Here is a 24,494-nt window from a genome sequence, read left to right as displayed (position 1 = left end):
TAATTGATCTCAGGAGTCTCCAAAGCAGTTGCAATGACTGGCCATGCCTATTTAGATCACTTCCTCACATGCAGTATTTGAACAGAAGTCATTAAAAGCTAGTTTAAATACCACTCTATCAAAAGCAGCTAATCATCACGGCCTAACTATGGGCCATACCACTGGGGACCTGCTGGTTATTTAAAATAGAATACTAAAGTAAGAATCCCCATGTTGTGTGAGTTTCCGTTAACTGTATGCTTTCATAAATTTCTGAATACACTAACCTATTATTCTGTCGAAGTACAGCAGATGAGCTGGCATCGGAGCTCAACAATTCAGTGTTGATACTGCATTTGAGCCACTTCTTGTCCTCATGCTATCAGAAGATCCTGCTGTTTGCATCTCTCTGATATGTTTGTCTAGCCTTCCTTAAATGCAGCAATACCATTTGATTCAATCACTCCCAGTGGGAGCAGCTTTTGCATCCTCACCACTCACTGGACAAATACATTTCTTCTGAATTCCCTTTTGGTTTAAAAGTGACACTTTCTTATCGTGATGGCCTCTCATTTTGACCATTCCCCACATGCAAAATGGTCCTGCTGTGGCTATGTTATCTACACCTTGCACAATTTTAAAGATCTTATTTGGGTTGTCCCCTCAGACTTTTCTTTTCAATGGAAAAGAGAAATTAACCTGTTCACCCTATCCCTAATAAATACTAACCTCCATTTCTGATATCATTCTGCTATTTTTTTTTCCCTTTGCTCAATCTCCTGTGTTTCTTTCGGGAACAGGTCAGTTGGCAGGAAGGCTGGTGAGCGGTGCCAGCTAGGAGAAAGCGAGGACTGCCGATGCTGGAGATCAGTGTCGGGAGTCTGGCGCTGGAAAAGCACAGCAGATCAGGCAGTGCCCGAGGAGCAGGAGAATTGACGTTTCGGGCATAAGCCCTTCATCAGGAATGAAGCTTGTGGGTCGGGGTGCTGAGAGATAAATGGGAGGAGGGTGGGGCTGGGGTAGAGGGGGAAGGTAGCTGGGAGTGCAATAGGTAGATGAAGGTGAGGGTGAAGGTGTTAGGTCAGACGGGAGGGTGGAGCAGATAGTTGGGAAAGACGTTTGACAGGTCAAGAGGGTGGTGCTGTAGAGGAGATGACTTGAGGGGTGCAGTGAGAGAGGGACTCATTGAGATCCTTGCAGAAAAAGGAGAACTTCTTCAAGGGAGGCATTCTTGAAAGAAGCTTCACCGTTGAGTTGAAATAAACTAGGAGAAAGTGAGGACTGCAGATGCTAGAGATCAAAATCAAGAGTGTGGCGCTGGAGTGATGCTAACAGCACAGGTTCAATTCCTGCAGTGCCTGAGGTTACAATAACAGTCCTGCCTTCTTAACCTCACTGCTTACCTGAGATGTGGTGACCCTCAGGTTAACCCGCCACCAGTCATCTCCCTCCTATGAACTGCAGTAATTTTACTTATAAAATGAAGGCCAGAGCTGAACATGGTGCTCCAATAATGGTGTACCTTAATTTCACTTCTTTCCAGTTTTGTCCCTCACAAATTAGTCCTGGGTGGTTTATGATTGTTAAGAATTAATGATTTTTATTGTCACGTGCATTTTACAGCACATTACACTAAAATGCAATGAAAAGCTTTCACTTGTCTCCTTAATCTGGCCCCATTTTGATCATTTAAGAATAAGAGAAAATGAATAAGATATAGTTCAAAGAGAATCTGTGTAACCACTTTGTTTTTGTGAAATGTGGATTTGTTCTAGATCCCATCGCTTCTTTACCTGATTTAGAGTCTTACTTTCTGAGAAATAACACCTTATCTTTTTTAATAGAAATCATAACATTAATCAATTTCCATTCTTTTAAAAAAATATTTTTGTGTGTAAGTTGCTCAGCTGAATATGTAAAGCATTAAAATGTTCTTGAATGGTTACCTCAAGTGAGCAACGTGGGAGCAATCTTCTCTGCACTTTCTGGGTTACTGCTTAAGGACAGCATTGCATTGGCTCCAAGTATCTGAGGACAGGACCTCCATACAATGCTTCTATATCAGGTGGTGCAGCTCACACTAACATTTACTGGCCCCATCACAACTGACCTTGGTTCCATTTTTGAGTATTATGTATTGTTGTCACATGTACCGAGATACAATGAGAAGTGTTGTTTTGCGTGCTATACAGGCAGATCATACCTTTTTTTATTGTTATCTCTGACTTCTGCCATTGATGTAGGTGCCATGGTGGGGCGGTAAGGTGGCTCAGTGGTTAGCACTGCTGCCTCACCCGGGTTCAATTCCTGCCTCAGGCGACTGACTGTGTAGAGTTTCTACGTTCTCCCCATGTCTGCGTGGGTTTCCACCGGGTGCTCCAGTTTCCTCCCACAGTCCAAGGACGCGCAAATCTGGTGAATTGGCCATGCTAAATTGCCCGTAGTGTTAGGTAAGGGGTAAATGTAGGGGTATGGGTGGGTTGCACTTCGGCGGGTCGGTGTGGACTTGTTGGGCCGAAGGGCCTGTTTCCACATTGTAAGTAATCTAATCTTAAATGTTTCATTGTATTTGCATGTAAAAGTATGCATGACAATAAATTTCTATTCTATCCTATTCTATTCTACAAAGTACTTTGGAGTAGCAGAACAACAGTAGTATTACAGCCACAGCATTGTGAGTAAATTTACAAAGCTGCTTCAGGATTTGATGTAAAATGGCTGCTTCCAGGGCACCAAGACACTCTGAAGCTTGCTCCCTGCACAAAGTCACACAGAAACTGTTGATTTTGTGTCATGGTCTACAATGGGCTGGATTTTCAGAGGATTGGAAATCTCATGCACATTGCCAACCCAGTCTTCCCTTTTTTTAATAAAAGTAAGGAGCTCTGCTTTTTGGAGACAGGATTCCAACCTGGGCTCTTTCGGTCCCTGAAAATCCTTTCCCTGTGCGAAACTGTCAGAGGAGGGCAGGCCTCTCCTGTTCTCACAGCAATCAGCTGCTGCATTCTGAAAGGTAAAGGGTCCAGGCAAGCACCTTGACAGCTGCTGTCAAATGGTACTTACATCATGTAAGTGTGATGTTAGGAGGGTAGTAAGGTCAGGTACTAACTGAGTAGGGTGCCAACAGCAGGATGCCAGATGAATAGGAGCTAAGGTGATAGGTGGGTTGGCGTGGCAGAGTTAAAGGTGGAAAGGTAAGAGATGCAATGTTTATCCTAGTTGGTGGGTGAAATTATGTTCCACGGGGTTAGTGTAATGGGATATCAGAAGGGAGTGGTTCAAATCTAGCGATGGTGGTGGATGTGGCACATGGGGTCGATTTGGCTCTGTCATGGCAGGGTGGAAACTGGCATGTGTCCTGTAGTGCGGCAAGGGTCAGGTTTGGTGTGAGGATGGGTGGGGGGCGGAAGCCATTTTAAATCAAATCCTGAAGCCGCTTTGTAAATTTACGCACAATGCTGTGGCTGTAATACTACTGCTGTTCTGCTACTCCAATACACTTTGTAGAATAGAATAGGATAGAATAGAAATTTATTGTCATGTGTACTTTTACATGCAAATACAATGAAACATTTTAGATTAGATTACTTACAAGGGGATGGATGAAGCAGGGAGTGTAAGGATATGGGGGAGTTGTAACTGGGGATGTGTTGAATAAGTATGGAATCTGTTCAATAGAGTCTCGGAGTTGTACATAGAACATAGAACACAGAACACAGAACAGCCCTTTGGCCCTTGATACTGTGCCGACCTTTTATCATACTGTAAGATCAAACTAACCTACATGCCTTTCATTTTACTATCATCCATGTGCCTATGTATTTAATGATCTGTATTAAATATGTTTTAATAGTTTGGCTTTCCCTGATAAAGTATTTTTCCTCTAAATGATTGGATTTATCTGACCTCTGATTGAAATGGAGTCTTTCAGAGGACTCCAGGCATTGTGGAAAATTTAAATTCCCGTGCAGTCTTTTCAGGGTGTGGTACCATGAAGATCCTCAATGGCATCCCCATGCATTGCTACTGTCTACGTCAGAATAACCACTGTCTGTCTGACCAGTGGAAAGTCTGGGCTGTATTTCAGTCAAATCTGCATAGATCTGTTCTGTTGCATTTGAATTATGTTTATTTGTTTGGAAAATGTGAAGTTACAGCCAATATGTTGGCTTTCAAAAAGTTGTTTTCAACACAGTTATCAAGTTCTCGCATTAATGCCTGCCTTCCAATGCAGATTCTGTAACTTTGTAGGTTGAGTTTAGGTTGACCTGAAGAGTCCCCGCATTAAGTTATAACGTCAATCCTATTCTTATACTTGCAAACTATGCTAAAAATGAGGGAATCATGCATTCTTCTAGCCAATATTTGATGTGATTTTTTAGCGTCAAAGCAGGTGGTAATAATGATCAGTTACGTCATCTACTCAACAGCCTTAGTGGCCATGGGCACAATAGTCCGGTGTTGCTTCAAATAAAACTTGGGCTCAAAATGACCAGAGAACCCATGTGAAGCATAATATATATTTGGAAAAATTGGATTTAAAAAATCAAAAGGTTCAAACAGACGCTTTGGTTGCATTTGTTTATGCTGACTAGATATCCAAAGTAAATTTAGTCACGTTTGGCAGCACCTGGCCCATATCCTTTCCTATTCATGATACCTTTCAAATGTTGCAAATGCCTCCACCACTTCCTCTGGCATCTGATCCCATACACGCATCATCCTCTGCGTGAAAAGGTTGCCCCTTTGCTCCCTTCTAAATCTTTCCCCTCTCACCTTAAACCTATGCCTCTAATTCTGGACTAACCCAGCTCAGGAAAAAGACATTGTCTATTTATCCCACCCATGCCCCTCATAATTTTTAAACCTCTATAAGGTCACCCCTCAGCCTCCGACACTCCAGTGAAAACAGCCCCAGCCTGTTCAGCCTCCCCCTATAGCTCAAACCCTTCAGCCCTGGCAACATCCTTGTAAACCTTTGCTGCACCCTTTCAAGGTTATTAGTAATACAAACCACTGTTCTTAGCATAGATTCAATTATTCTATGATTCACAAATTAGATTAGATCATCTATCAGTATACTTGCCTTTTCATATGCTACAATCTCTGCCTGAAATAGAAAGCTGATAAGTTAGCAAGGGGAGGATTGCGGCTGTCTGTATCAGCAACTGTGCTTGGTTTGATCTTGCGCTTGCACACTTTGGGTTAATTTTGCAAATTCTAACAACAACAGGCTTTCAATCTGATATTTTCTGACAGAACCTCACTGTGGTTTAAAAATTAATACTGATCTTTCTTTTTGAGAACTCCACACACCAATCGGTCCATAGTTTTAGATTGCAGTTTAGTAGAGGACCATCAAGATTACACAAAATAACTCTTTATTTTAGATTAGTTTTGTCACCTTGAGTTTGCATTATTTAATCTTTTGTGCTGATGTCACCCATGGGTCTTAGAGGAAACTAACACCTGAAGGCTGTATCTGTACTTTTCTGTTCATTTCTGCCCCTCAGGTACATACATTTACCCATATAGTTTACAATGATTTTATGACTGAACTAAGTCATGGTTTGAAAAACTTTCGACAAAAACATGATCACTTATATCCTAAAACTCTTTGCAGGGCCTGTGAACAGCACTGCGTGCTGTTTGCCAGAATGGAATGAGATAACTGATTATTCACTTTCTCTTCCTGCAGGATTGTACAGTGTATGAAACCGAAAATAAGATTCTCCATGTGGTGAGTTATTAAAATTCCATTCATTTTACTGTTGTATGCTCATCTCAGTTCAACAGTTGTTTCATTTTGTTTGTCAATTTGATAAATGCATCTAGTTTTCAAGATTCCATTAGGAACACCGGAGCAAGGTGGAGCATTCAGCTCTTTCAACCTGTTCCACTTTTAAATTAATTCAAAGTGGATCCATATCTCATTTCTGTTTACGTACTCTTGCTATGTATTCCAGATAACCCCCAAAAGGATCTATCTCAATCTTGAAATTTTAGCTGTTCTGACCTTCAGGGCAAGTACCAGGTTCCCGTTAATACGTGACAAGAATATGCTTCTTTCTAAATATGTGGTTCTTAGGTGAGGAACTAAGAATATAAGTGCGGCCATCTCTTTTAATTTCAAATTTCAAACATTTATGGTTGGGAATCATGCATCGTATAATCTGAGTGAAATATTTTATTTTGATGTATTTGAGGAATTTTAAGACTAGAAGCGAATACTTTTCCATTTGGAGCCCCCTGACAATACCCATCACTGAGCACATGTGTAAGATGCCTGTTACCTGCTACTCTCCATCCTTTTCAGCGCAACGCTGAAATGTTCAAAATACATACTTTGTTATCTAGAATAATGATACCAATTACCTCTATTATCAAGTCTATTGATCAAAATTGATTAAGTAATTGTAGTTTTGAATCCAAAATAGATATTTTTAAACCTTCATTTTTCATATTTATGTTGAACATCTTCAATTGACAAGATGATTTCTTCTGTTCTAATAAATAATTCCAGTCAGCTTGTGCTTTGTGCTATTGAAATAACACTGGAGGCTGGTTCCATTGTCAGAGGCGAACAGGAAATTCCTCTATAGAATCCACTAGATTGGCACCAGATCCCGCACCTACATCCGAGCCAAGGAAGCTTCATTGTAGCATGACCAGGCTCATTGTTTACAGTTGTTGAAGTGACAAGTTGTATTCTTAATACGTGGAATGATACTTCCCATTACTGTCCTTTTAAATTAGGCCTTTTGTTATATGTTGACTGAATAAATCAAATTTCATTTTACTGCATGAGACTTGTCAGAATTTTTGGCAATGTTTTGTGCACATTCTGGGATATGGTCCATTGTTCTATGAAAACCACAAATTGAACTGAGGATTTCAAAGCAAATTGAATTAAGAACTCGAAAGATATCAAATTAAAGCACAGAACCTCAAAGATAATAATATCGGGTTTCTTCTCAAGCCTTGTTTCAATTGACATAGGATCGAGCGTATTGGAGAATTATGTGTGTGCCTCAGACAGTGACATATAACAAAGGGGTTTCAATTGCTGGGGAGCTTGCACCATTAGAGGGTAAAGAGGGATGTTGCTGCATTCCACTTAAATGGACAGCGATAGGTGTTCTGTTGAGTTGTATGACTAGGGCTGTAGATAATCGAATAAGCTAAAAGACAAAGCTGTGATCCAGTGAAAAAGGATGTCAAAATTTAAAGAAAAAAATGAAAGAAATAACAATGTGAGTGAATACGTTGGTGATGGTGGAGGGTGGGAGGTGGTGTTTAATCAAAATAGAGCTCATGCTGTGAAGTTGCTGAACTCCAAGTTTTGTCTCGAAGGTTTGGAAAATAAGGTGTTATTCCTCCAGCTGGTGTTGAGCTTTGTTGTAACACTGTAGCAGTCCAAGATAGAAATATTACCGTGGGGGCAAGGTGGTTTATTGAATCGACAAGTAATTGGAAGTTCAAGTTTGTTCCTACAGACAGAGGACATGCACTAGAAAGCAGTCACCCAGTCTGTGTTTGGTCTCATCATTGTAATGGAGGCTATATTGTGAGCAATTAACACAGTAGGTTGAAGCAAGCACGAGTGAAATGCTGCTTCACCCCGATGGTATGTGTAGGACCTTGAACAGTGAGAAAGGAGAAAGTGAGTGGGCAAGTGTTACACCTGCTAGGAAGGTGCCGTGGGGGAGTAAAGAAGTGTTGGAAGTGATGGAGGAGTGGACCACGGTGCCACGGAGAGAATGGTCCCTATGGAATGCTGACAGCGGAGGTGAGGGGAAGATTTCTTTGGTGTTTGCATCCTGCTTAAGATCGCGGAAATAGCAGAGATTAGTGAGGTGGAACGTGAAGACAAGTCAACTCTATCATTATTCTGGGAGGGAGGGGAAGTGATGATGGCAGAACTGCAGGAGATGGGTCAGACATAGCTGAGGGTGTTATGGGAGAAGGAGGAAGCCTCGGTTGAGGATAAAGGAGACCACATGAGACACACCCAATGGAAGGTGGGATCATTGGAATAGATATGATGGAGATGGAGAAACGAAGAGAATGTGGAAAGCAAGGTATGAAGAAATGTAATCAAGGCAACTGTGAGAGTTGATGAGTTTGCAGTGGATATTGGTGGATAACCTGTCCATAAGAATGGAAACAGTGAAGTCAAAGAAGACATGGGAAGAGTCAGAGATGGAACAGGTGAAGGTGAGAGAAGGATGGAAATTGGAAGCAAAACTGATTTATTTTTCTAGTGGGTAACAAAACTGGAAAATTAGAAAACTAGAAATACATCACGTGACCTCTGCCTTGGGAGCCTAACATATGGAGTTAGGTGAAAATGAGGAAGGAGGTGGAATCATCTCTCCTGTCCCAGCCAATAGGAAGGCTCTCCAAATGCACACAGGAACCAGAGTGCAGCAATTGGAAGAGCGTGAGAAATCCTGGAGCAGCACCGTTTGGGGACTGCCCAATTTAATTCACTTCTGGTTCCCTTGCCTCTCTGCGACCCCAGATGAAAATATTCCCTTGGTTTAGCAAGAAGGGGGATCTATTCCTTTATCATCTTGTGGGATCTAAAGAGGCAGGTATGTGGCCACCTTCTCGTACCTGAGTGTGTAGAATACAAATTAACTTGATTTTTTAAAATCACACCAATGAAACTCAATTTAATGCTTACATTCTTATTTTCAGAAGCTATGACTCAGTAGCTCAAACTTTTAATGGTAACAAACATAATAAACCATTTGTAACAGTTGGTACTAATGGCACCTGAGGGATGGGGTGGGGGGGCTTGAAGTGTAGTTTTTTCAACAAGCTGTCAGTGGTCAGAGCTCAGACTCTAAAACAGCACTTGAGCAAATTTTCAGCTCAGAGTGCCATGTTTTAATGTATACTGATTAACTTTCTGGATAGATAATTCTTCAAGCAGGCCCTTTTTGGCCTATGTTAGCTCCAGTCAGTTTCTCAGCTGAAAGTGGTTTGTTTATCACATGTATATCCCAGGCTGCTGGTTTGGTAGCTTTTGTGCTTTGTCTGTTATCAGTGATCTGACAACTTTCACATGTTAGTCTTAGATTTACCCCTCGATATTTTAGTTTCATCCTGTGCTCCACCCAAGTTGCAAAGGTGCAAACGAATTGATTTTTAAAAACATTTATTCTTTCATGGGGTGTGGGCTTTGCTGGCTAGGTCAGCATTTATTGCCCATCCCTAATTACCCTTTTTGAACTTCTGCAGTCCACGTTGTGTCACTATGCACACTGCATTGTTCAGAAATGGGTTTGAGGACTTTGACACAGTGATACTGAAGGAACAGCAGTAAAGTTCCAACTCAGAATGATGTGTGGCTTGGAGAGACACTTGCAAAGGGTGGTGGTCCCATGTAAAAACTGTGCTCATCTTTCTAAGTAGCATGGATTTAAAATGTGCGATCGAAGGAACCTCAGTAGGTGCCGTGCTCTCTATAGATGATAAAAATACATGCTGCCGCTGTGCTGTCCCTGTCATGAAGGAGGTGAATGTTGAAGATATTGTGCCAATTAAGCAGGCTGCTTTATCCTGGAAGATATCAATCTTCTAAGTGTTATTGGAGCACCATTCATCTCGCAAGTGGGGAGGACTCCATCACATTCCTGACCTGTGTCTTTTAGATGGTCGGCAAGTTTTTGAGAGATGAGTTACTCAACGCAGGGTTCCTAGCTTGTGACCTGCTTCCTTTTCAATTAAAAAAAAAGCAGGTCAGAAGCTTGGACCTGCTTCTGTAGGCAAAATATTTCTATTGACTGGTCCAATTTGTTTCTGGACCAGTGTACACTCCAGGATATTGATAGTGGGAAATTCAATGATGGTCAGGGAAGAGTATGCCTAGGTAAATACAGGGCTCTGTTGAGGAGGGTGAGCAGCAACAAGATAAGAGCTTTTTTCTCTTCCTCAGTCAACAAATTGTTAAAGGGGCAGAGGTGGCAGTCAGTGGAGTGGTATACCCCTCCTGTCGGATGTGGGGGATCTCGGAGTAGTTGCGTATCCCTGGTAACAGTGTCTGCAGGAAACGTGTCTGGCTGCAGCACCTCTCAGATCACATGGATCAATTGGAACATCAGTTGGAAGCACTGTAGGACATACAGGAGGCAGATAGTGTGATAGATCGTGGCTTCAGGGAAGTGGATACACTGCAGGCTCAGTCAGGCAGTTTGATGACCACCAGGAGAGGTCTGCAGACAGTGCAGGAATCTCCAATGGCTATGCCACCGCCCCCCCCAAACAAGTGTACCATTTTGATATACTGTTGGTGGACATAGCCTCTCAGGGGAACATAGCAGCAGCCACCAGGATTGATTGCTATTGGGCAGAGTCATGCAAAGTGCAAACGAGCAATTATGATAGGGGACTCTGTAGTCAGGGGCACAGACAGGCTTTTCTTCAGCTGTGAATGAGTTTTCAGGATGGTGTGTTGCCTCGTTGGTGCCAGGGTCATGGATTTATTGGAGTGGTTGCAGCAAAGTGTCAAGGAGGGTATGAGCAGCGGGAGGTCTTTGGACACATTGGTGCCGGCGACATAGGTAGATAAAATGATGAGGTCCTGCTGAGTGAATACAGCAAGTTCGGCAGGAGGTTAGAAAAGCAGGACCTCAAGTGTAGTAATCTCTGGATTACCGCTGGATGATGTGTGGCTAGTAAAAGTGCTAGTAAAAGTAGGAAGAGGAGAATGGAACGGATGAATGTATGGCTGACGAGCTGGAGCAAGGGACTGTGATTCAGATTTTTGGATCATTGGGATCTCTTCTGGGATAGAAGTGACCTGTACAAGAAGGTCAGTTGCACCTGAACTGGAGGGGGACCAGTATCCTAGTGGGGAGAATTGCTGGAGTTAATCGGGAGAGTTTAAACTAGTCTCATGATGAGAATGTTGAGGCTGGTACAGAAGTTAAATAGACAAGGCAAGCAAGAGTACAGCAGGGATTGAGGGAAGACTGACAAATTAGCTTGCATTTATTTTGATGCAAGAGGCCTGACAGGTAACGCAGATTAACTCAGGACATGAATGGGAATGTGGGACTGGGATACCATAGCTATTACAGAAACATGGCTGAAGTTCTGGACAGGACCGATAGCTTAATATTCCAGGGTATAAGGGTATAAGTGCTGTAGGAAGGATAGAAGGGGAGGCAAGAGAAGAGGGGGAGTGACATTTTTGATTCGGGGAAACATCACAACAGTACTTAGAAAAGATATTCTTGGGGGATCATCCAGTGATGTTTGGTGGAACTGAGAAATAAGAAGGGGGTGATCACATTGATGGGATTTTACTATGCCCCCCCCCCCTCCCTCCTCCATTACCAGCAGGAAATTGAGGAGCATATGACGAGGGAGATCACAGATGGCTAGGGTTGTAGTAGTAGAGGATTTTAACATTTCAAGCATAGACTGTGACTGCCATCATGTTAAGGACTTGGATGGGGAGAAATTTGTTAAGTGTATTCAAGAATAACTTTTCAATCAATTTGTAGATCACTCTAATAGAGAAGGGGCAAAACCCGACTTCCACATGGGAAATAAGGCAGGGCAAGTGACTGAGGTGTTAGTGGAGGAGCATTTGGGACCAGTGACCATAATTCTATTAGTTTTAAAATCTTTATGGAAAAGGATATGGAAAGGTCCACAATATAATGTTCTAAGCTGGGGCAATGCTAATCTTGATGGTATTCGACAGGAATTTTCAAAAGTTAGCCAGGAGGAGGCTGTTCACAGGTAAAAGGGCATCTAGCAAGTGGGAGATTTTCAAAAGCAAAGTAACAAGAGTTCAGGGCTAGCACGTTCCTGTTAGAGTGAAGGACAAGTCTGGCAGGAGTTGCAGTCACTGGATGACTAGAGATATTGAGGCTATGGTCAAGAAGAAGAAGGAGTCATAGGTCAGGTATAGATGGATGCGATCAAGTGAATCTCTTGTGCAGTATAGGAGCTGTAAGAGTACACTTAACAGGGAAATCAGGAGGGCAAAAGGCAGATGTGAGGTAGCTTTGGCAGATAAGATTAAGGAGAATCCAAAGAAATTCTACAAGTATGTCAAGGGCAAAAGAGTAACTAGGGAGAGAATAGGGTCTCTTAAAGATCAAGGAACCTCAGAGATGGATGAGATCCTAAATGGATATTTTACATTGTAAATTACTGCGGAGAAAGACATGGAAGCTGGGGAACTTGGGGAAATAAGTAGTGATATCTTGAGTAGAGTCCATATTACAGAAGAGGGGTGCTCGAGGTTTTAAAATGCATAAAGGTAAGTAAATCCCCAGGACCTGATCAATTGTATCCCAGGACATTGTGGGAGGCTTGGCAAGAAATTCCGGGCCCGTAGCAGAGATATTAGTCTTTTCGACAGCCACGGGTAAGATGCTGGAACACTGGAGGTTGGCTAATGTTGTGCATTTATTTAAGAAAGACTGCAAGGAAAAGCCAAGGAACTTTAGGCTGGTGAGCCTTACGCCAATGGTAGGTGAGTTGTTGGAAGGGATTCTGACAGACAGCATCTACATTTATTTGGAAAGACAAGGACTGATTGGGGATAGTCAGCATGGTTTTGTGCATGGGAAATTGTGTCTCACAAACTTAATTGAGCTTTTTGTAAAGGTGACCAAAACAATAGATGAAAAGACAGAGTGGTAGATGTTGTCTACATGGACTTTAGCAAGGTCTTCAAAAAGGTTCTGCATGGTACGCTGGTTAGTAAGGTTAGATCACACGGAATCAAGGGAGAGCTAGCCAATTGGAAACAAAATTGGCTTGATGGTAGAAGACAGAGGGCGGTAGTAGACGGTTGTTTAAACTGGAGGCCTGTGACCAGCAATGTGCTGAAAGGATCAGTGATGGGTCCACTGTTGTTTGTCGTTTATGTAAATTTATTTTTTGGGTGAGAATACAGGAGACATGTTTAGTAGGTTTGCAGAAGACACCAAAATTGGTGGCATAGTGAACAGTGAAGAGTACAACCGGGACAGTGGCCAAGGACTGGCAGATAGAGGTAAATTTAGATAAATACAAGGTGTTGCATTTTGGTAAGACAAACCAAAGCAGACTTTTCAGTCAATGGTAGGACCGTGGAAGTGTTGTCAAACAGAGAGACCTAGGAGTGCAGGTACATAGCTCTTTGAAAGTGGTGTCACAGGTAGGCAGGGTGTTGAAAAGGTATTTGGCACAGTTGCCTTCATTGGTCAGTGTATTGAGTACAGGAGTTGGGATGTCATGTTATGACTGTACAAGACATAAGTAAGGCCACATTTGGAGTACTACATATGTTTTAGTCATTCTGCTAAAGGAAGAATGTTATTAAACTGGAAAGGGTGCAAAAAGATTTACAAAGGTGTTACTTAGACTGGAAGGTTTGAATTATAAGGAGAGGCTAGATAGACTGGGTTTTACCCCCCTGGAATGTATGAGGTTGAGGGATGACCTTATAGAGGTTTATAAAATCAGGAGGGGCATAGACAGGGTAAATAGGCAAGGTTTTTTTTTCCTGGAGAAATGCAGTCCAAAGCTAGAGGGCATAAGCTTAAGATGACAGAGGAAAGATTTAAAAGGGCCCTGATAGGCATCTTTTCCATGCAGAGATTGGTGTGTATCTGGAATAAGTTGCCAGAGGTAGTTGTAGATGCAAATGCAATAACAACATTTAAAAGACATTTGGAGAGGTGCATGTATAAGAAACATTTAGAGGGATGTGAGCCAAACACAGGCAAATGGGTCTAGTTTAATTTAGGAAACCTGTTTGGAATGGATAAGTTAGACCGAAGAGTTTGTTTGTTGACTGTATGACTATATGACACTGTGACTGTATGAGAGATGGTTAGATTCTCTCAGAGATGTTCACTTCCTGGCAGTGTGATGTGATGTGAATGTTACTTCCCACTTGCCAGCTCTAGATATTGTCCAGAATTTCCTGTCTCTGTACATGGATAGCTTTAGTGTCTAAGGAGTCATGAATGGTGCTAAATATTCAGTGACCAATCCCATTTCAGACCTTATGATGGCGAGAAGATCATTGAAGAAGCGACTGAAGATGGTTGTGTCTCAGACACTACCCTGAGGAGCTCATGCAGAGATGTCCTGTAATAATGCCAGGACTGATTGGCGCTGGTGAAAACCAAACTGAGTATCAATGAGCAGAGCAATTAGGGGAAGCAATGGCCCAGTGACATTATCGCTGGACTGTTCTTCTAGAGACCCAGGTAATGTTCTGGAGACACAGGTTCAAATGCTGCTGTGATAGAAATTTGAATTTAACAAAAACCTGAAATTTTGTGATGATCACAAAACCATTGTGAATTGTCAGAAAGAAATATCTGATTCAGTAATGTTCTTTAGGGAAGGAAGCTGCCATTCTTTCCTGGTCTGGACTACACATGACTCCAGGATCACAGCAATGCAATTGACTCTTGTCTGCCTTCTGGGCAAATAGGAACGGGCAATAAATGCTGGCCTAGCCAGTGAGACCCTCATCCTGTGAATGATTCTTGTTGAGCAAATGCTAGACAATAGCATTGATAACTTTTTCCATTGAGTTGCTGATCGTCAGTAGGCTGATAGGAGAGTAATTTGCCAGTAATTTTCACACTGTTTTTTTGGAAGCTGGTAGTCTATATAAGAAAATCTCACAGATCACCCAATTCCTATTCCAGTTGGCTAAAGTTATGTTTCTCTTCTACTTTTTGTCAAATCAATATGCTATTATGTGGGGTTGGGCAAAAAGGGAATTCAGTAAGATCTAATTCGGTTCACATGAGGCACGATGAGAAAGATTAGTGTGCTGTAAGCACAAATGGGCATGTGGACATATGAGATTGCAGTGATAACATAGCACTAACTCAAAACGGTGTAAATATTTTTGAGGGTTCTGGAATTTGGACAGAGAAAATCTGTTCCCATTCATGGGAGAATTGAGAACAAAGAAGACCAATTGAAAGTGGTTGGAAAAGAACCAACACTGACATGAGGAAAAAACATTTTTTTGCACAGCAGATTAGGATCTGGAATGTTGCCTGTGACAGATTAATTGTTTGGCTCCCATAAGCAGACCTACTGATCAGGTGTTTGGATTCTTAACCCAGAAATAGCCTTGCTATTGGGCCACAGACTAAAGCCCAAAGTTTCGCCAAGACTGAGACGATGTCCTTGAAGTAAATCCGGTTGAATGGGATGGAATTCAAATTTTAACAATGCAGAAATTGCATTGTTATTACTGGTCGGTATGGCTGACCTTGAATGGGGAATCTTACATTTATTGGACGTCACATTTCTCCATTGTGATCAAAAATTACACATCCTTAAAACAAATCTTTTGAAGCTTGTTCGTGATATTTTGGTTTCTACTTAATCCGGCATATATCCTGTCCAATGATTTATTGCACCAATAATAAGTATTGTCTAATGATAAATTTGGACAAAAAGTGAAGACATTCAGAGGACTTTACTTCCTCATTTGCTGTCCAAGAGAATACTTCATGTATTTGGTTCTTTCTCCTGCTTGGTGACATCATCGCTGCTGGAAACTTGGAGAGCTCCTTGACTTAGCGCCAGTTTCATGGTGACACTGAGTTAGAGAAAATCCAGGTCACAACAATCATAAATCTTTTATCGCCAATTTTATTTGAGTTCAGTGAACATCATACTTTTTCCTTTGGACCATATATCTTGCATAAATATTTTGCAATCTTGTGATTCCATTTTGATTTTCTCTTTCAGGTCTGTAAAAGAGAGGGAAAAGGAAGGATCACCATATTTTTGGTTTCAGACCAGATGTATGGAGAGCAAGCTTTTGTTTTTGGTTATTCTATTATTCCTTATTTACGCTGGGGTATGGGAAATGAGTATCATTCCTGCTTCCAGTTAGCCCCCTGACCTGTCCCAGCAAGAGCTCCAAGATTACAGCATTGAGAGAATGAACAGAACTGTGTGGAGGCAGCAGGGATGTTAGCTGCCAATTGGAGTGTTGGCAAAAGTCCTTGTGTCTCACCTTTCTGAGAAGGTGCACAGCACTTTGTTCCACTCAGGCACTTATTTGGCCAGCGGTAGGCCTGACTTCAGGATTAAAGACCCCACGGGCAGAAGTCCTGCCGGTTGATGAGTCACTGATGCGTTGAACAGCAGCACCACTGGAAGGTGATGGTTGCTGCCGGTGCTACACCCATCCAAGGATCAAGAACTGATTCATGAAAGGAGAGGTAGTGGGTTGCAGATTAGGACATGTATCAGCAGTGAGCACAGAGGGTTAGCTTTCTCACTTGGCCTTCCCAGTCCTGGGCCCCTCAGTCAGGTTGTCAAGTGAGGAACACTCTTGGAGCTTGAATGGGTTTGTTTGTTTAACTCCCTCCAATGCTGACAGGATGAGACTGTTAATACTCACTTAAAGGTCTCATTGGCAGATGGAGATTCACAGGCCTTTCCACCACAGACATTATCATGGTGGAGTTGGGAAGGTGACAAAGTTGGTTAGCTTATTAAACTCTCATTCACCATCAAACATATCAGAGCGGAATGTGCAAGATTTTCCCCATATATCTCTGAATTAATCGAAGTTCCTGACTACCCAGTTTTCCAATGCTGTACAATAATGGATCATAAATTGGCAAAACAATATTGGAAAACGCGAGGTTTGCTGTTTGTACCTGCAGCTCATTTTTCATGATGTGACAACTTTATAGGATAGATTAAATATCTGAAGTCACCTGGGTTTAGGATGAAAGATTATTGGACTGACGCATCGACTCCCCTTCTTCTCTGATGCTGCTTGACCTGCTTTTTCCAGCTCCACTCTATCTACTCTAATCCCCAGCACCTGCAGTTCTCACTACCACCAGAATGTGTTTTTTCAGCCAGTGTGGCAGATGGATTGTACACATCAGAGTTCCCAAATAAGAGTATGAAAAAGTTAATATGTTTCACTATGCTGGTTGAACATTATTCTTCAAATAGCACCGTGTGATCATTTACACACTCCCCGTAGGGAAGATAGATATTTTGGTTTGACTCCAAAATATGACACTCTCTCTTCTCCAACAGTGATCTCCCACTTAATGTCTTTCAAGTCCCTGATATGGACCTCCAGTCATGAAACATGAACAGATAACCCACAGCTTCTGGTTCTGTTGCAAGAATGTGACACCAGAGCCAAGGCTAATTTGTATACAGTAACAAGAAATTGCATGATCTGTGTCGATCGTATCAGTAGTGATCAGTCAAGTGCCATTCTCTTCTTCCACCCCCTTTTGATTGACTTACTGCTCAGTGGAAGAATACAGTTAAGTAGCACCTAGTCTTATCTCAAGTCCCAAGTGATTCATACATAATTCATTACTTTGAAATTTAATCATTGTTGTTTTCTTGCCTAACATGGCAACCAGTTTATTAACAAGATCCTATGAAACAGTGGATGGTATCAACAAACAATGTACCTTTTTGGTTGTGATGCTGATTAAGGGTGAAATGTTGGACTCAACGCCACATTATTCAGGAATTGACAGAAGATTTTGTTTAGGGGATGTCCTATATGATTTGTTAGGCTTGAGAACTGATTCTGATATTGCTCCCCCCCAATACTAATGAGAAGTCACTGTTGTGTATGCGTGTGTTCTGGAAACACTTATAAAAAGAGTCATGAAACATGAACAGATAACCTCCAAGTATTAAATTGGACTCCCTTTTTCTTGGCAAGCTTCCAGTTTTGTGAACTGTATGGATGCAGGATTGGGTGGTAATGTGAGCGTAATCTGTCAAAGTAATCAGTTCTTACACTGTTTCGGGGGAGAGATGTGGTAACTGTCCCATGCTTTGGCGAACAGAGCCGGTATTATAAATGAACAGTTCTATTGCCAGCAGAAATCTAAATATTGGATTCATTCACTCTGCAAAATGTGACATGAGCCAGAGAATAAACTGTTGCATTTAAATCTTCACTAAATTAACATTGCTGTGTCAGTGCTGACAGTTCAGCACTTACTGAACATGCAGCAACATGTAGGTAAAACAAAGCAATAAAATTGTAGATCAAGCAGCATTTCGGGGTTTGCTTAAGAAAGTGAGACTGAAATGATGATGAAATTGTCTCAGTTGGAAAGGCACAAAGCATAAAATACAGAGATAATATGTATGATGATGAATTAACAGTGTCCTCTTTCAACATAATGTATTTTCTGCTGCATGATTAATAACAAGCTTTCATGTGGTAACTATAAAAAGAACAATTGATAAAGGGAAAGGGAAGATTGCATTTCTTTTTCACACAACTAACACTGGTCTTTGGTTCTTTGATTACTTACAGTGTAAAACATTATCTGGGATCTGTGACCACATCATCTCATTATCATCGGACTCTCTAGTGTCACAGTCTGCTCATCTTGAAGTTGTCCACCTAACAAACATCATGCCCAGTGAAGGCTTGGTAAGGACTTATTTCTTTCACATCCTTGTTGATATTGCACAATCATGTACAATAAGCTCTCTGTTTACTGTAGCTTAACTCAATGCAGCCACAGTCTTGGTGATGAATCCTTGCAGGAGCACATTTTGTCATCAATTTTCTGTTGTGTTGTAAATTTGCATGGGAAGGACAAAGAGATAGGTTCCGAATCCATACTCTACAGGATGGGGAGGATGCCCTATGCTGTTGACATTGGCCATCCAGCCAAAAGGTTAGAGTCATGCCGTACACTTTCACGTGTGAGCTGTAGTCTGGACCAATGTATGGCAATTCCTCCAGGTATTTCTCTGGCAGGTCTGACCAGGAATCTATCCTGCTCTTACTGCCTGCCATTGGGAGGATTAGCAGATTGATCCTCAACATGTTTGGCTGCTTAATGAACGCATATTCCTTGGCCATCAAATTCTGGGGTGGTGCATGGACCCGGAGCTTCTCGTTCAGAGGCAGGGGTACTACCTTCGATACTACAGCACTTCTGTCAATTAAGTGGCAGGTTATAGCAGGACCGCGCTCCAATATATTTAAATTTGACGGTGAAACATCTTTGCCCATGTTCTCTAGGTTGGCTGAATCAGCAGGAAGGCAGTGTGAGGGGACGTTGAGATGGGCTGAACCCATTACGAGTGCTCAATGTTAATCATTGATACTGAGATATGTTAGACCAGTTACACTTGACATCCCTTCCACATTTCCTAAAATCCTATCATTAATAGACTTCCATTAATTAGTTGCTTGCAGGTCCTCTTAGTCAGGGAATAGTTGATGGATAAACGGAAGTAAAAAATCTTTAACTTGTTTCAAATGTACTTCATCCCACCAAGGTCTCTGAGTCTCCATTTGTAAGGAATTTTCTGTCGAAAAGCCTGTTAACTTATACCGCTCAAAGCATTGTTTGTTTCTCTCTCTCTCCTTGATGCGCCTTGGTGCCTCTTACTCCTTTCGGATTCTGCTGATTTGTACTGTTAAAAATTAAAGTTTGAAGTTAAAATTTAAAACATCGAAGGCTTTGCCAATGTCAGCTTCCATGAGCCCTCTCTTGGTTTCCTCTTGGGCAGTGAAATCTGGAGGGAGGAATGGTCTGGTGGCAGATTGGACAGCGTAGCAGGGAATGAGGGCTTTCAAGCAGCAGGGAGGTAAAATAATAACAGCTTGCATTTATATTGTGTGTTAAGTAACATGGAAAGAAAACACGGTTGGAAGAATTCACAGAAATAGAGAAAGAAGAGTTCAGGAAGTGATTTTGATACAAGGTCCCATACAAGGAGGATCGGAGGTGGGTGAATTGGACAAGTGACATTTGGGGCAGGATTGTATAAAGGCTGCAGTTTTAGAATACTTACAAAGTGTGTGGGATGAGAGGCTGGTCAGGAGATTTAAAAAAACTAAGTCAGCAGCGCACTAAACTTCACAGTCAAGATTGAGTGTGTCATAATGCAGTCAGATGGTTGGCAAAGCTGAAAATAATTCTCTGCACCGTAAGCTGGTATATGTTGTAAATTAGACTCTGAAAAGAAAGCACAGAAGATTACTTCATCTCTTTGAGTCACCTTGCTCATCGGTTATGTCACACAGACTCAGAGTAGTTACTACACAGGAGACTGTTTGACCCATCATGTCCATGCAAGCTCTCCACAACAGCAATTCAGTGAGCCCCACTTCTCCACCCATTCTCTCTGGCTTTACCAATATTTTCTCATCTACTGATTATCAAGTTCTCTTGTGAAAGATGTGATTAAATTCCCTCCTCAGTCTCAGGTAGGCCATTCCACATGCTAGCTGCATTGAAATGGATTCTTTGTCATGTCATCTTTGGTCCTTTTGACAAACGCTTTAAAATGGTGTTTTTTGCTTATTGACTCATTTAACACTGGGACCCATTTCTCACCATGTAGACTGTTCAAAGCTTTCATTATTTTGAAAACCACTCTTAAATCTTTTCTCAATCATCCTTAAGGAGAATAATGTTAGTCTCTCTAATCTATTCCTGGAGTACTTGGCTCTTATCCTCTGAATCATTATCGTAAGTCTTTCCGACACCCTCTACCATGCCTTCGGATCCTTACTGGAGCAGAATTAGACTGAATGCGCTGGTTAAGACTGAGCAAGTATCTTATCAAGGTTTATCATCATAACTTTGTTTTTCCAAGCTTTATCTCTGCTGATAAATCCTAGAATCCTGTAAACCTCATAAAACAGTTTCTCATCCAACACTGCCATTTCAATAATTTATGCATTTGCAGTCTGAGGTCCCTCTACTTGTGTTCCCCCTTTAGATTTCAATCTTTTGTATTGTCTTTTCTCATTCTTCCTGCAGCAAAAAATTTATCACTTTACAGTTCTCTGCATTAAATTTCATCTGTCACATCCATTCATTCCACTGACCTCTGTCCTCTTGAAGACTTTCACTATTCCCCCAAACCCCTCAGAACCTCACCAAGGTTGCAAGCTTCATGCCATCTATAAACTTTAAAATTGTGTTCTTCACATCCAAGCTTACGCCATTCATGTAGATCAGGTAAAGCAATGCTCCTAACACTAATGCCTGGAGGATCCCATGATATACCATTGTAAAAAAAAATCACATTCACCACCAGTCTGTTCCTCATCACTTAACCAATTATAATCGTACTGCCACTGTCATTGATGTTCCATGTGCTTCAACTTCACTGGGAAGCACTTTATCAAATGCCTTCTGGAAGTCAATGTACACCACGTCGCCCTCATTACCTTCACCAACTCTCTCTGTTAAATGGCCAAAAAAAACACAGTCCAATTGTTTGTATATCTTTTATCCTTAATCTGGCGATACTGTGACTGTAAGAGGTGTACGTTGTCCTGCTTTTGTTTGAGGAAATGTGTTAAGGCAGAGGTGGTGAGCAGCCCACCAGAGTCACTAGAGTAAATAGCTTGTGAAGCCTTGGGTTTTTTAAAAAAAGTTGGAACAATAGAAACAGCCTGAATGGGTGTGGTCAAGCTCCACAGAACCAGAGTTGTTAGTTTAGCTTTCAGCAGGTGCTATTGGGGTCATGAAGGAGTGAAAGTTATTCTTTCCCTCTCTTGATTTCAGCTAAAAGCTAGGATTCTCGTCCTGCTGCAGGAGTTGCATGTGAGACAATCTGTTTTCTGAATCTGCATTTTCCAAGGGCATGTTTTTGGGATGTTACTTTATTGGAATAGTTAATTCGTAATAGTTACTGCATTTAATATCCTGTTAAGTTTTCCAGTATAGTTAAGTTATTACAATTCCTTCTTTCTTCCATTGTATTTTAACGATAGTAGCTGAATAATGTGTGTTTTGCTTTAAATTTAGTAGTTCAACAATTGAATTGTACCTGGAATGCAACATCTTACATTTACTTTTAAAAGAAGAAAATGTCTGGGTCTAGGCTAGCTTCTGAATATTTTGTAGAGGGTTTGGTCTTATTCGCAACACATAGTGAATCCATGCTTAATTATTCTACACTTGCCCATATTGTAGTGGATTATTTTAAAAGTTGGAACAATAGAAGCAGACTGAGTGAGTGTGGTCAAGCTCTCACAGAACCGGGATGTTGGTTTTTAAAAGTTTTTTCCACGATGGAAGTGAAGCTGACTTCTCTTTGGTTATCTGGCTTAGCCTTCCACCCTCTTCAGGTCAGGGTAAAAAATGTACAGTTTTCCTCTGGCACACCCCTCAGGGCTAAGTTAAAGAGCCAATGTCTACAATGAACAACAAGCATATCCCTCCACTGGACAGAGACAATTAGTTATGTATAGCTTGAGAGTAACCACTACAGTCGTGTGGGTAAAGGTGAAGAGACAAGCCACAATGAACTCTAATAGCTGATATGGGGATTGGACCCACATTGTTGGTTTTATTCTGCACCATCATTGATGGTCCCATCAAATCAAGGATGATGTGTATCAGACTAAATGAGTCTTCAGTTCTGAAAAAAAAAGTCATACAGAACTCAAAATGTTAATCTTGTTTCTCTGTCCAGAGTTGCTAACTTCTCTAGTATTCTTTCCGTTTGTTATGGGTGGGTTGTCAGATGACTGAGCAAGCCAATTTTGGCTCTGCATGTTCTTCCACAATGGGACAAGGAGGGGTGGGGAGAGGGTAGAAAAATGTTATTGACTCGGGGTGGGGGGGGTGGAGGAAGATGGAATTTGTAACCCTGGGTTTGGATTCCTTCTTCTTGCCCTGCTGCAGCCATTACCCACTGTAGTTATGGTACTGAGCCTAAACGTGACCTGCACCTCTGTAACTCTGACTCCCCAGATTCACTCTTTCCTTTCTCCTCTCGCTCTTCCCAAGTTAGAAGGAGATCAAGTCAGATGGAGTAGGTGGGACTGAGAGACACAGTGAATCTAAGACAGTGAGATTTATGGAGACAAACTCTCACTGACACCCTCAGTGTATTCTCATTCTCACTGACACCCCCAGTCTTGCTGCTATTCCCACTCTCACTGACACCCTCAGTGTATTCTCATTCTCACTGACACCCCCAGTCTTGCTGCTATTCCTACTCTCACTGACACCCTCAGTCTCACTGTAGTTCTTACTCTCACTGACACCCTCGGTATCTCTGTTGTTCTCACTGCAACTGACCCTCTAAGGTGTGCACTCTCTCCAATTCTGACTGATGTTCTCAGACTGACTATCTCTGACTCTGATTGATTCCCAGGACATTCTCTCTTCTACTATTTCCTTCAGATCACATTCCATCTAACTCTCATTGACTCCTTCAAATATATTGTCTATCTTAGACTGACTTTCTCAGACTCACTCTTTCTAACTCTCACAAACTAATTCTCTCTCTATCTCTGACTGACTCTGTGACTCATTGTTTCTCTAACTCTCACTGACACTCTCCAGCACTGTCCCCCTTGAACCCTCACTGACTCTCTCGATCCACTCTAAATCCCACTGACTCTCTCATTCTCTCCCTAAACCTCGCTGTCTTAGATTCACTGTGTCTCTCAGTCCCACCTATTCCATCTGACTTGATCTCCTTCTAACTTCATTTGACTCTCTCAGACTCACTGTATTCACTGTGTCACTCCCACTGACACCGTCATGTGTACTTTTTTCTATTACTGTCGGATTCCCTCAAGCTCACTCTTTATCTGTGACTGATTCTCTTGACTTGCCATCTCTCTAACTTTATCATTCCAAGTCATATAAATAAATGGTTGAAGCACTGGATACTGCTAAGGTTATGGGCCCTGACATCATTCCGGTAATAGTGCTGAAGCCTTGTGCTCCAGAACCTGCGGCTCCACGAGCCAAACTGTTCCAGTACAGTTACAACAGTGCATAAATCCAACAATGTGGAAAATTGCCCAGGTATCTCCCGTATATAAAATGCAAGACAAATACAACCCAGCCCCATCAGTCTATTGTCAATCATCAGTAAAGTGATGGAAGGTGTCATCCACAGTGCTATCAGGCAGCACCTGCGCAACAATAACTTGCTCAGTGATGGACAGAAGAGCTGAATTTAAGAGGCAAAATGCGATGAAAGTGACAGCCCTTGACATCAAAGCTGGATTCACTCACTCCACCATCGACTCTCAGTAGTAGAAGTTTGTAACATCTACAAGATGCACTGCAGAGATTTACCAAAGCTCCTCAGAAAGCACCTTCCACATCCAAAACCACTTCCAAGGATAAGGGCAGCAGATACATGGGAACACCACCACATTCAAGAACCCCTCCAAGCCACTCACCATCCTGATTTGGAAATATATCGCTGTTCCTTCATTGTCGCAGAGTCAAAGTCCTGGAATTCTCTCCCTGATGGCATTATGGGTTATCCCACAGCAGGTGGATTGCAGCGTTCAAGAATGTACCTCACCCCCAGCTTCTCAAGGGCAACTAGGGATGGGCAATAAATGCTGGCCCAGCCAGCAATGTCTACATCCCATCAGTGAATTTAGAAAAAACTCCCACTGACTCCCTCAAGTTCGCTCACCCTCTATCTCTGATGGACTTTCACTTGAATCTTATCAGATCGAATGGGTCGGTTGGAGAGACAGTTAGAAGCAATGAGGA

The 24,494-nt window shown here is 41.9% G+C and overlaps 1 protein-coding gene across 1 annotated transcript in view; it reads left to right on the top strand.

Annotated features, from left to right (window-relative positions):
* Positions 1-24,494, top strand: part of si:ch211-26b3.4 (connector enhancer of kinase suppressor of ras 2) — a 582,714-nt gene that overhangs the window by 217,804 nt on the left and 340,416 nt on the right. The window contains 2 exon segments of the mRNA XM_060832168.1: positions 5,678-5,719; positions 18,299-18,418. Coding sequence (XP_060688151.1) covers positions 5,678-5,719; positions 18,299-18,418 — 162 coding nt within the window.

The sequence above is a fragment of the Hemiscyllium ocellatum genome, chromosome 11, assembly GCF_020745735.1.
Source record: "Hemiscyllium ocellatum isolate sHemOce1 chromosome 11, sHemOce1.pat.X.cur, whole genome shotgun sequence".
Classification (NCBI taxonomy): domain Eukaryota; kingdom Metazoa; phylum Chordata; class Chondrichthyes; order Orectolobiformes; family Hemiscylliidae; genus Hemiscyllium; species Hemiscyllium ocellatum.
Note: the sequence above shows the minus strand (reverse complement) of the source record. Positions and strands in the feature narration are given on the sequence as shown.